This window comes from Haliotis rufescens, unplaced genomic scaffold (genome assembly GCF_023055435.1).
Source record: "Haliotis rufescens isolate VD_foot unplaced genomic scaffold, xgHalRufe1.0.p SCAF_17, whole genome shotgun sequence".
Classification (NCBI taxonomy): domain Eukaryota; kingdom Metazoa; phylum Mollusca; class Gastropoda; order Lepetellida; family Haliotidae; genus Haliotis; species Haliotis rufescens.
In genome coordinates, this window is record NW_025963857.1 from 19,335,099 (window position 1) to 19,348,619 (window position 13,521).

Genomic DNA, 13,521 nt, shown 5'->3' on the forward strand with positions numbered 1-13,521 from the left:
CCTCTTCTCTTTTGGCCCAATATGTTGGCACATTCTTCGACAGCATCCATAATGATTTTAAAGTTGTGATCCCAATTGGTAGGAGGGTGCTCACAGTATTTTGGTCCATATCTGAATAACGGACGAAGGTTGTTATTGTCAACAATAGAAAAGTCACCTGCAATTATGACCTACAGGTTGACAGAAGTATGATGAGGCTTGGCAGCGACAAGTAGTAGAATTTATATTCTGCAACACGTTCCTATAATTGAACAACCTGGATAAAATTGTGTTCGTATAGGAAAATGAAATTGTTGATGGTTCCTGAAATTTGAAATAATGCGGGACTTTTGGGGAAACTGATTTTTGTCTGAGAATGTTTCTTAAATTTAAGATATCAATTCCCTTGTTTGCAAATTCAAATTCAAGGACATGATGTCTTTGTCTGATTTAGTGGAGTCTGTTTCTGGTTAGGCCAAACGTTTCAAAGCGATAACAAGAACCACACTCTCTCGTCGATACTGTGGGCCGTTTTGTTTGAAGACCCACCCATTTGCAAAAGTTGCTGGAGTCTACTAATTTCTTTCAGTGACACAGAGTATAGTCTTGTTCTTACTTTGTAAAAGTCCCAATGGTTCCTGAAGGAGCGACAAAAAACCTTCCAAACGAAGGCGTCATTTGGCCTTCGTCCTTTCTTTCCATGGCTGCGTCGACGTCTGTGAGATGCCGGAAACAGACTCAGTTCATTGACGTTGGCAGTTCCTTGCTTAGAAAGAGTGCCAACGTCTTTTATTTTGTTATTACATCCATATGGCATTGCTGTACACAACAGGGAACAAATGGTATTCAGTTACATCCAAGTATTACACAGTTGTTCTTACTTATCTTTGCAATTGACATTATTTCTTTTCTAGTACTATTAATGGTCTACAGAGACAAATTGACAATCAGTGCAAGCACAACAGGTGTTTATGGATATATTCAAGGTATTTCGTTAATATAAGTGGAATATAACTACACGGAGCTAGGGCTTAGACTAAACAATTTTGATTTTTTTTGTATAAAGTAGGATATGTTTTGAATGATCAATATGTAGAATCCTATTCTGTATAAATTATGTAAATAACACAAAGATTTAAGGCAATATATTTACAAAATCTTTAATAGTATCAAACAAATGCAGTTCTAATAGGCTGTGGAAAACGCATATATACACTGAACATTATTCATCTGTTTTAATTGTAAAGAAATATTGAATGGATTTAGATAAAGGTATTCTTCGCATAAATACAGTAGAGTCTTGTATGTCTGGACTATGCATAATTAAAGAAACAAGTGTATATGAGAATATTACCTTATCCATTCCAGTGTCTTTAAATTTGAATCTCTGTTACATTCCTATTACAGCGTAATTTTGCAACAATTGTCAATGTTTATTTATGATGCCACTCTATAGACTTTATTACTCTGATATAATATATGTGTACTACAGCCTTGAGGCCTCTTCAGTGAAGTTATACAACATGATTGATTATAAAACAGCAATAAGACGTAAATACATTTTTGCAAGAGCTGGTTATAAATATTTCTGCAAATGTCCACATACCATATTCTAAACGAAATTATTTAAAACAAATCATTATTATAAAACATATTATTCCAAGCAAACACACCAAAACAGATATATGTAATATATGCACGCGTAATCAAAAATGATGTGATGTCACATCGTTAAGTGGTAGAAGAGTTCCTCATTACAAAGGTATTAAAACAATAAGACGTGAATACAAGTTTGTACAAAAATGGCTATAAAAAGTTCAGAAAAAGAAGAATCAAGAATAAGGTGGTCGTTCTTTAGAGGCGCAACACTGCTATATATCCCCCTGCCGGAGGCTGGCTTAATGGCAAACGCAATCTACAATGTCCACGTCCATTCAACTTTTATCAAGAAAGTAATTCAGCTGGTATTCAAAAAGTTCAGCAACCCCGATAACATGGTGGGACATCCCTTACATCTTGGTGAATGTCTCCTGGTAAGAAGGGGGCTCGTCCTCCTTGGTATACCCCAGATTGTCCTGTCCATCATCCTTCTTGTCAAACCTGAGTCTTTCCTGACCACCAGTCTTCGGATCGTACCCGTCCATTTCGCGACTTACGTCCCTCTCGTCATCAGCGTCTTTCTGGATCGCGATCTGCGCAAGCTCACGTGTTCCTGCGTACCGGAACTTCCGGTTCTGTTCAAGAGCAGGGCCCCATCCTGGGAGTGGGATAGACAGCTGCTTCATCAGCTGCAACATCGTACACGTCAGATGTTAAACGCAAACATGTTCTGAAGGGGTGAAAATCAAATAAATGCATTTATTATAAATATGTTTCCAGTCGCCGAATGTGCCATGTTACAATATTGCTGGAAGGCCAAGCTGGTCAAGTCATTATATATTTTTCGTTTGTTTGTTGTTTAACGCCTCACTCGGCCATATTTCAGCAATATGAAGGCGATTTGTAAATAATCAGGACAGGAGTCAGGACCAGACAACCTAGTGACTGACATCGTGAGCATCGACCTGCACAACTTGGATACAATGACATGCATCAACCAAGTCAACGAGCCTGACCACCCGATCCGGACCAGCATGGTCGCCTTTTACGACAAGCAAGGGTTGCTGAAGATGAATTCTGACCCGAATTTTCACGGGTCCAAGTGTGGAGATTCCTGGTACGAATATACCGCATCCGTGGTCTAGTTGTAGAGCGTCTGCCCGGAGAGCGGAAGATCGGGGGTTCGATCCCCGGCCGCGTCATACCAAAAGACGTTGAAAGATGATACTTGTTGTTACCCTGTCTGTTTAACCACTCGTTAAAGTTAACCATGCTTTGAGAAACAACATAACCATTTGGTTACATTTTACGGAGAGTTAACACTGACTTAACGGCTGGTTAACACTTAACCGGGTTTTCAACAACCGGGCCCAGGTATGTAACCTCGATGCTTACATCCCAGCCGCCGTTCCGAAGAAAGTAGAAGAGAAACCATCCGGGGATAGCGCCGATGGGGAAGAGAGCCACCAGCCAGCTCAAAGCCTGCGCCCAGTCCGGATAGACGTAGTCGCCGTACTTCAGTGGCTTGTACTGGATAGACTTGAACACTATCACTGTCTGCAACATAGGGTGTACTGGATAGACTTGAACACTATCACTGTCTGCAACATAGGGTGTACTGGATAGACTTGAACACTATCACTGTCTGCAACATAGGGTGTACTGGATAGACTTGAACACTATCACTGTCTGCAACATAGGGTGTACTGGATAGACTTGAACACTATCACTGTCTGCAACATAGGGTGTACTGGATAGACTTGAACACTACCACTGTCTGCAACATAGGGTGTACTGGATAGACTTGAACACTACCACTGTCTGCAACATAGGGTGTACTGGATAGACTTGAACACTACCACTGTCTGCAACATAGGGTGTACTGGATAGACTTGAACACTACCACTGTCTGCAACATAGGGTGTACTGGATAGACTTGAACACTATCACTCTCACAAACAACATGATGGGGTCAGAATCTAACGCAGACTCTCACAAACAACATGATGGCGTCAGAATCTAACGCAGACTCTCACAAACAACATGATGGGGTCAGAATCTAACGCAGACTCTCACAAACAACATGATGGGGTCAGAATCTAACGCAGACTCTCAGACACAACATGGAGGGGTCAGAATCTGACGCAGACTCTCACAAACAACATGATGGGGTCAGAATCTAACGCAGACTCTCACAAACAACATGATGGGGTCACAATCTAACGCAGACTCTCACAAACAACATGATGGGTTCAGAATCTAACGCAGACTCTCAGAAACAACATGATGGGGTCAGAATCTTACGCAGACTCTCAGAAACAACATGGAGGGGTCAGAATCTGACGCAGACTCTCACAAACAACATGATGGGGTCAGAATCTAACGCAGACTCTCACAAACAACATGGAGGGGTCAGAATCTAACGCAGACTCTCACAAACAACATGATGGGGTCAGAGTCTAGCGCAGACTCTCACAAACAACATGATGGGGTCATAATCTAACGCAGACTCTCACAAACAACATGATGGGGTCAGAATCTAACGCAGACTCTCACAAACAACAGGTTGGGGACAGAGTCTAACGCAGACTCTCACAAACAACATGATGGGGTCAGAATCTAACGCAGACACTCACAAACAACATGATGGGGTCAGAATCTAACGCAGACTCTCACAAACAACATGATGGGGTCAGAATCTAACGCAGACTCTCACAAACAACATGATGGGGTCACAATTCAACGCAGACTCTCACAAACAACATGACGGGGTCACAATTCAACACAGAATCTCACAAACAACATGCCGGGGTCACAATTCAACGCAGAATCTCACAAACAACATGGTGGGGGCACAATCTAACGCAGACATTCACAAACAACATGGCGAGGGCTATGAGCTAACGCAGACACTCACAAACAACATGACGGAGTCATAGTCTAACGCAGACTCTCACAAACAACATGCCGGGGTCACAATCTAACGCAGACATTCACAAACAACATGGCGAGGGCTATGAGCTAACGCAGACACTCACAAACAACATGACGGAGTCATAGTCTAACGCAGACTCTCACAAACAACATGACGGGGTCACAATTCAACGCAGAATCTCAGAAACAACATGCCGGGGTCACAATTCAACGCAGAATCTCAGAAACAACATGGTGGGGTCATAGTCGAACGCAGACTCTCACAAACAACATGACGGGGTCACAATTCAACGCAGAATCTCAGAAAAAACATGACGGGGTCATAGTCTAACGCAGACTCTCACAAACAATATGACGGGGTCACAATTCAACGCAGACTCTCACAAACAACATGACGGGGTCATAGTCCAACGCAGACATTCACCAACAACATGGCGAGGCTATGAGCTAACGCAGACACTCTCAAACAACACGATGGCGCAATCATCTAACGCAGACACTCACAAAAAACACGATGGCGTAATCATCTAACGCAGACACTCACAAACAACACGATGGCGCCATAATCTAAAGCAGACACCCACAAGCAAAAAGATGGCGCCATAATCTAACGCAGACACTTACAAACAACATTGCGGGGGTCATGAAGCACCAGCAGAACCTCCAGTAGATGGACGGACGTTTCCCCAGCATCATGGAGATGTCCTCGGAGAACCGACTGTAACCTGCAGCAGACACCGCATAGTCAGAGAATTCCATTCCATTGTGACATACAAACAATTCCTTCGCCCTATCGGCTGGTATGTTTTCTAACTTTAAAGGATCGGGTAGTCAGGCTTGGCGACTTGGTTACAAGCGTTGCGTCGTACCCCAACGGCGTGGGTCATTGCGCATGATGCTGATCTCTGGATTGTCTGGTCCAGACTTGATTATTACGGGCAGACTTGGTATAGCGGGAGTATTGCTGGGTGCGGCGTTAGGAAACAAACACCACACTTACTCCTTTTTTTCAAAATTGTGAAGGTAGCTGCCAGTAGAGAAGGACATGCTTACCCTATTTTTTTCGCAAGAATTGGGTGCAATCACTGATTTTCAGTGACCCGTTCATATATTTTTCATATGACAAATGGAATCGGTTTCGGCAGAAATTTATTTGGCTTTGACGTTTCGAATTGTTACATCAATGGTGGAAGAGTGCAACTTTGACAGACGAGACAAGGTGTATATTGAAAGACTTACTTTGGGAGAAGATATGGGATTGTCTTTGGCTGTAGATCCTGAATAGGTTTTTATCGGGAAAGATACTAGTATTTAGGGTTTCTGTAGGAGTAGATATTGGAGGGGTTGTTTGGGGGAGTAGAAATGCGGTTGTCTTTCGGGGGTTTCGATTGAAATGGTAAAGCCGCGAGCGAGGGAAAAGCCCGATGGGTAACATTTTCAAACAAAACCTCGGAGTCGTGTTTGACCCAAACTTAAATGCAAGAAATACTAGTAAAATCAGAAAACATCGAGATACCTTATAGTGAAACAATACAGTGTGTCGCGGTATAAAAGGAATTCGATCAAAGTGTGCAAGAGAAAAAACATGTGCAGCATGGACCAACTGGAGTCATGACATGTAAAATTGAAATGTTCTTCACCTGCCTTGGTAGCTCAGTGGGATAACAGTAGGTTACAAAACTTAGCATGACATGTGAGGTTGCAGGTTCGATTCACGTCAAGAAATTTTCATGTAAAAAATGACTTTTAACCAACCAAAAATCAACATTATATATATATATCCAAAAGGCCAGTACATAAAACGTCAATTGTAAAAGCTGGGTATTACAACTGTATTGTAAAGACTAAAATCAGTTTTAGAAGTGACCCTTTGTGCATTGGAAGATGAGCTGGTTACTGATTTACTTCCCAGATTGTCAGGAACCTTAAGCAGTATAGGGTAATAGGGTGACAGGCTTATAAGGATCTTGTCTGAGGGGTTAAATAATGATAGTGTTATCTCTTACGGTGAGGTGAGGTGAAATGGGGTTTAACGTCGCGTCCAAGATTATTGCACTTATATAGCGACGTGCATGTACGTGTGTGGGTTTGTGTGGCTGCTTGTACTAGTCCGGACTGATGCCGATTTATAGTGCTAGCTCACTGAGATACCCGATGATGCCGCAGTTTAACATGAATACCCCACTCAGGCACAGTATACTGACTCCGAGCCGACCAGTCCTTGTTTTAGCCCCTTAATGGCGAGCGCCAGACAGGGTAACAACAATTACCATCTTTTAACGTCTTTTGGTATGACGCGGTCGGGGATCGAACCCCGGACCTTCCGCTCTCCGGACGGACGCTCTACCACTAGACCACGGACGCGGTCTATCTCTTACATGATGTGAAGACGAGGATGTGTTCATGTCCACAAAACAAGCATTTACCGTAGGCGTAGTTGATGGCCATACACTCCAGCAAGCCGACAAATAGGAGCGGGAAGCCGCTGACGGTGCTGTCTACAAGCTCCAAGAGGTACATTCCGCCCTATATATCAAAAACATATATCACAATAAGCATTCGGTAAAACGCCTTGTATGCCATACAATTAAAGTCGTCTTGTTTAAAGTTTACGTATTTTGGGGTTGTATACTGAACAAAATATGTTGGGGTCATGAATAATTTTTTGATATTTTTTTGTGGTGAGAATGAGTTCATCTAAATGTGTAAGGTATAATAGGTCATGATCCCTCGCGTATTTTGTTGAGCATACAACCCCAAAATACGTAAACGCGACGCCTCTGTAGTCTGATACTGCTTGGTGGTGGCATGTGGTCCTGTGTTCAGCGCACAGGTCACAAATCACGCGAAATTAAGCAACGGTGGCCGCGGAGAGTAGGTGGATGGGTGACCGTGTTCGGCAGCTTGACTCCTGAGAGTTCCTAGGGCTTCGGTCCTGCCCCGCATTTAAGCACATTTTACCTGTGGTGTCTCCTAAGTGACCTTGTTCGATATATGCCTCTGTTCCTTCAGCAGTGAAATGGTACCAGGTAGGATGAGATGGTAATGTAACTGTTAACCTTGGGTTGTATTCTCCCCAGGGAGCTGATACTGAAAGGGATTATTGCCTAACCGCTTATTTTTGTTCATTTTATGTTTTAAGCCATTTTGAATTACTTATCAAACCACCCGTAAAGATCCAGGTGGAGAATAGGCCTTGAGCAACCCATGCATGCCGTAAAAGGCAACTATGCTTGTCGCGAGAGGCAACTTGGTTGATGCATGTCATCGTTTTGATGCTCATGATGTCAATCACTGGATTGTCTGGTCCAGACTCGATTATTTACAGACCGCCGTCAGTTAGCTGGAATATTGCTGAGTGCGGCGTTAAACAACAAACAAACAAACAAACAAACTTATTAAACAGTGAGAAATATATCAGTAACTTGATTGTTACTTTAATGGATTATTATACATTCGACAAAGTTTTTGTTATGCGTGTGTCTCCAATAACAAACAATGAGGTCTCCTGTTACTCATCAACTTGCACTATGCCAGAACACATGTAAAATACGACACAGACAATCTCTAGGAGGAAGAGGACTGTGGACCATATTTCATGTGCACTCTTCAAGTACTGATATTTATAGTCAAATGCACAGGTAAAATACGACACAGGCAATCTCTAGAGGGAAGAGAACTGTGGACCATATTTCATGTGCACTCTTCAAGTACTCACATTTATAGCCATATGCACACGTAAAATACGACACAGACAATCTCTAGAGGGAAGAGGACTGCAGACCATATTTCTTGTGCACTTTTCAAGTACTCACATTTAAAGTCATGTGCACAGGTAAAATACGACACAGACAATCTCAAGAGGGAAGCGGACTGCAGACCATATTTCATGTGCATTCTTCAAGTACAGTAAAATACGTTTATAACGAACTTACGGATATTACGAACTTATTTTTGTCCCCGCCATTTGCTGTATAGATGCATGTATGCTTATCACGAACTACGGCTATAACGAACTTAAATAAGTAGTCCATTTGAGTTCGTTATAACCGTAGTTAATTGTACTCACGTTTGTAGTCATAGGCAAAGCCATGAGATAGAAGGCGACACAAAGAGACACGCGAAAGAGGGTGGAGTTCCGGAAACTTTTCCGGAGTATCCAGTCGTATTCGTCAGAGATGGACGAGATGATTGTTTCTATGATGGAGAACTGAAACAGAAAAAAACCACCAATATTATCACTCGTCATAAAATCAAGCTGATCAGACAATCAACTGCTTGTAAGATCAGGTAATAGACATGACATGCTTGTCACAAGTCATTCAACTCTGATTACCCCTTACCTGCTAGAGGTGAGGTGAAATTGGGTTTAACGTCGCGTCCAAGATTATTGCACTTATATAGCGATTTGCATGCACGTGTGTGTGTGTGTGTGTGTGTGGCTGCTTGTACTAGTCCGGACTGGTGCCGATTTATAGTGCTAGCTCACTGAGATACCATGCCGCAGTTTAACAGGAATACCCCACTCAGAAACAGTATACTGACTCCGAGCCGACCAGTCCTTGTTTTAGCCCCTTAATGCCGAGCGCCAGACAGGGTAACAACAAGTACCATCTTTTAACGTATTTTGGTAAGACGCGGCCGGGGATCGAACCCCGGGCCTTCCGCTCTCAAGGCGGACGCTCTACCACTAGACGACTGAGGCGGTCCTTACCTGCTAGAATTCAAATTAAATATATGTTACGACAGCCTGTGTGTAGTCTCGACCAGGCAAACCAGTGATCGATACTTTGAACACCGTCTGGGTAGGGTAACTCATAACGTGCAATGTCATGTAAAATGGCCCGTTGATCCTTCCCATTGTAGAGTCAGTTCTGACCTGAGAGCTGAACCCGATGATAACCATCATGAAGAAGAACAGGATGGCCCAGACGGTGGGGGCCGGCATGCTGGCCAGAGCCTCTGGGTAGGCCACGAATGCCAGACCTGGACCTGTCAAAGAAACGTTAGTAAGTAATAGTAAGTGGTGGACAATGACATTTCGTTGTCACGGGTGAGTGAGTTATGTTTGACGTCATCTTAATGTAAGAGATTAGGCCAAAGTGACGAAGGTCACAACCGTGAACCAATTTGTTTAAACCCATGTGGGTTGGTGCTGACAACCCAAGTTCATTAAATAGTCACGACCAGCAGATCCTGCAGCTACCAAGGGGCGTAAGCCTTCAAAGTACACTGTGTCGGTTTAACGAAATTAATGAGAGATTTCAGCAATTTGTTGCAAACTAGCTGTGTCGGAGACGGAGTGCGAATCTGTCGGATTAACGGGTTTAAATAACACTGATTTAATCGGTTCCCATCATTAGTGTCGGATAAAGACAACTGTCGTATTAACGGGACTTGACTGTGAATGAAACAGCCTTTGACCACTGGGCTTCACGTTTCTCGTCTTTGCATAACAGATGTAATATTACATCCTGGAGATTTCACTTCATGAACAAAGTAGGAAGACGCTGTTGACCGCTGATAAAGTTCACAAAGTACGGCAATGAGATGCCTTCTTGAGAAAGGTAGCAGCACCTTATCAAATGTATAATTCGAAAATAAACTCACTGATACTAACATAAGTCTGAGTATACCTCTAAAGAGTTAACGAAGAAACTTTACCTGGTACTTGTAAAGAGTTTGTTGATAATTTCATATCAAATTAACATCTATCTCCTGACTACTATTTCACATAGCAGTCTTATGATTGAGTGATTGAGTTGGGTTTAACACTGTTTTTGAACAGTATTCCAGTTATATCAGGGCATGTCAGCTTAATGTGGGAGGAAAGCCTGAAGTGATGCAGGTCTTAGACGTTTACCACTTTTGTGAAACCAACGAGCACGGGTAGGATGCTAACAAACCAAGAAACATAATCGGGGCGAATCAGGATTCGAACCCACAATCATAGGTTTCTGGCACTTCATATATTTTTATCTCCTGTCCACATACAGCGAACACCTACCCACATAACTACAGCCAACTCATGTCTTTCAAAAGCGAACACATATCCACCTCACCACAGCCAACTCATGTCTTTCAAAAGCGAACACCTACCCACATCACTACAGCCAACTCATGTCTTTCAAAAGCGAACACATATCCACCTCACCACAGCCAACCCATGACTATCAACAGCGAACACCTACCCACCTCACCACAGCCAACTCATGTCTTTCAAAAGCGAACACCTACCCACATCACTACAGCCAACTCATGTCTTTCAAAAGCGAACACATATCCACCTCACCACAGCCAACCCATGACTATCAACAGCGAACACCTACCCACCTCACCACAGCCAACTCATGTCTTTCAAAAGCGAACACCTACCCACCTCTCCACAGCTAACTCATGTCTATCAACAGCGAACACCTACCCATCTTACCACAGCTAACTCATGTCTATCAACAGCGAACACCTACCCATCTTACCACAGCGAACTCATGTCTATCAACAGAGAACTACTACCCACATCACCACAGTCAACTCATGTCTATCAACAGCGAACACCTACCCATCTCACCACAGCCAACTCATGTCTATCAACAGCGAAAACCTACCCATCTCACCACAGTCAACTCATGTCTATCAACAGCGAACACCTACCCATCTCACAACAGCTAACTCATGTCTATCAACAGCGAACACCTACCCATCTCACCACAGCCAACTCATGTCTATCAACAGCGAACACCTACCCATCTCACCACAGCCAACTCATGTCTATCAACAGCGAAAACCTACCCATCTCACCACAGCCAACTCATGACTATCAACAGCGAACACCTACCCATCTCACCACAGTCAACTCATGTCTATCAACAGCGAACACCTACCCATCTCACAACAGCTAACTCATGTCTATCAACAGCGAACACCTACCCATCTCACCACAGCCAACTCATGACTATCAACAGCGAACACCTACCCATCTCACCACAGTCAACTCATGTCTATCAACAGCGAACACCTACCCATCTCACAACAGCTAACTCATGTCTATCAACAGCGAACACCTACCCATCTCACCACAGCCAACTCATGTCTATCAACAGCGAACACCTACCCATCTCACCACAGCCAACTCATGTCTATCAACAGCGAAAACCTACCCATCTCACCACAGCCAACTCATGTCTATCAACAGCGAAAACCTACCCATCTCACCACAGCCAACTCATGACTATCAACAGCGAACACCTACCCATCTCACCACAGCCAACTCATGTCTATCAACAGTGAACACCTACCCATCTCACTACAGCCAACCTATCAACAGCTTTAGCGAACAACTACCTTACCAACGTTAAATATTTGCCTCACCTTTAGCGAACACCTACCTTGCCAACGATGAATATATGCCTTACCATTTGCGAACACCTACCTTACCAACGATGAATATTTGCCTCACCTTTAGCGAACACCTACCTTACCAACAGTGAACATGTGCCTCACCTTTAGCGAACACCTACCATACCAACGATGAATATTTGCCTCACCTTTAGCGAACACCTACCTTACCAACAGTGAACATGTGCCTCACCTTTAGCGAACACCTACCTTACCAACAGTGAACATGTGCCTCACCTTCAGTGAACACCTACCTTACCAACGATGAATATTTGCCTCATTTTCAGCGATCACTTACCTTACCAACAGTGAACATGTGCCTCACCTTCAGCGAACACCTACCTTACCAACGATGAATATTTGCCTCATTTTCAGCGATCACTTACCTTACCAACAGTGAACATGTGCCTCACCTTCAGCGAACACCTACCTTACCAACGATGAATATTTGCCTCATTTTCAGCGATCACTTACCTTACCAACAGTGAATATGTATTTGCGTCACCTTTAGCGAACACCTACCTTACAAGTAGAGAACACTTGTCTCACCTACAGCAACATCCATTGCCTGCAGCAACACCTACCTCCAGCGGCAACATCGGCTACGCTGACCTGTTTGTTGTACGCCATGAACCCCAGCACAGTGAACACCACAAATCCCGAGAAGAAGCTCGTGAGACAATCCACGAGAGGAACAATCAAGGCGTCCCTGGGTTTGGAAAAAAACGGTTGTCAAGTGAACGAAATGAACGCCATAACAACTCGAGAGTTGGGCATTACTACGTGGAACAGTTACTACGAGGAAGGGAGCCCAAGCATCGCAGTTGGTAGACCCAATCATGTGGACAGATAAAGGATCATTATCGGGACGAATACGGGATTCGAACCCACAGGGATACTAGAGGCATACCTCAAGCAATTGTTGTCGAACTTGTTGAAGCTGGCCATGAGTACCAGGCCCCCGGAACAGGCACTAAGGGAGTAGAACACCTGAGTGGCTGCGTCACTCCACACCTGGAAGCAGCCATAGTCAGAGGATGAAGATGAACAATGGCGTTCAATCTGACCAAACATATAAATTACGGAGCCTTTTTCTTCATTTTCTTCTCTTTTATGAAAAGTATCAGCCTAAATTTTTCTCGCACAATGTTATTTTTGTGGCAGGCAATTTCTATTTTTCGTCGGTCTGAAGCATAATTATATTTTTCAAGCATTTTCTGGGGCTTATATTTTCGATTAAATCCCTTTCCCCCATCCTCATGGGTTATCAAATGGTCTTTGGTGGCATCTGTATCATGTGGAATCTGTTCCACCCACTTCATAGTTATTCGTGTGAGTGACGATGGAAACTTTTCTGATTTGTGAAGCACAAATATAACCTAAAGCATCGTCACCTCTGAGTCGGCAAGCCTGCTCCAGTCGGGCGTCAGGTAGAACTTGATGCCATCTGAGGCTCCATCTAGTGTTGCACCTCGGATAAGCAGCGCCGTCAGCAGAAGGTAGGGGAAGGTGGCGGTGAAGTAGACGACCTGCAACATACACCATTCTCAGTCAGGCTGGACAGGGAACACACCAGTCACAGTCAGGCAAGGACAGGGAATTACCAGTCACAGT

General features: G+C 43.6%; 1 protein-coding gene across 2 annotated transcripts in view; it reads right to left on the minus strand.

The window, feature by feature from the left end:
- Positions 1-717: 717 nt before the first annotated feature.
- LOC124133995 (sodium- and chloride-dependent glycine transporter 1-like) overlaps positions 718-13,521 on the minus strand; it is a 28,081-nt gene continuing 15,277 nt past the window's right edge. Inside the window, exons 7-15 of one of the 2 annotated variants that reach the window (XM_048397675.1) lie at positions 13,302-13,436; positions 12,818-12,921; positions 12,492-12,616; positions 9,392-9,504; positions 8,582-8,722; positions 6,939-7,038; positions 5,137-5,237; positions 2,974-3,135; positions 718-2,267 (exon numbers count right to left, since the gene is read on the minus strand). In XM_048397675.1, coding sequence (XP_048253632.1) covers positions 1,989-2,267; positions 2,974-3,135; positions 5,137-5,237; positions 6,939-7,038; positions 8,582-8,722; positions 9,392-9,504; positions 12,492-12,616; positions 12,818-12,921; positions 13,302-13,436 — 1,260 coding nt within the window. In that variant the 3' untranslated portion in view covers positions 718-1,988. Of the gene's footprint in view, positions 2,268-2,973; positions 3,136-3,164; positions 3,312-5,136; positions 5,238-6,938; positions 7,039-8,581; positions 8,723-9,391; positions 9,505-12,491; positions 12,617-12,817; positions 12,922-13,301; positions 13,437-13,521 lie in introns of those variants that run through there. The other variant, XM_048397676.1, reaches the window with a different exon arrangement.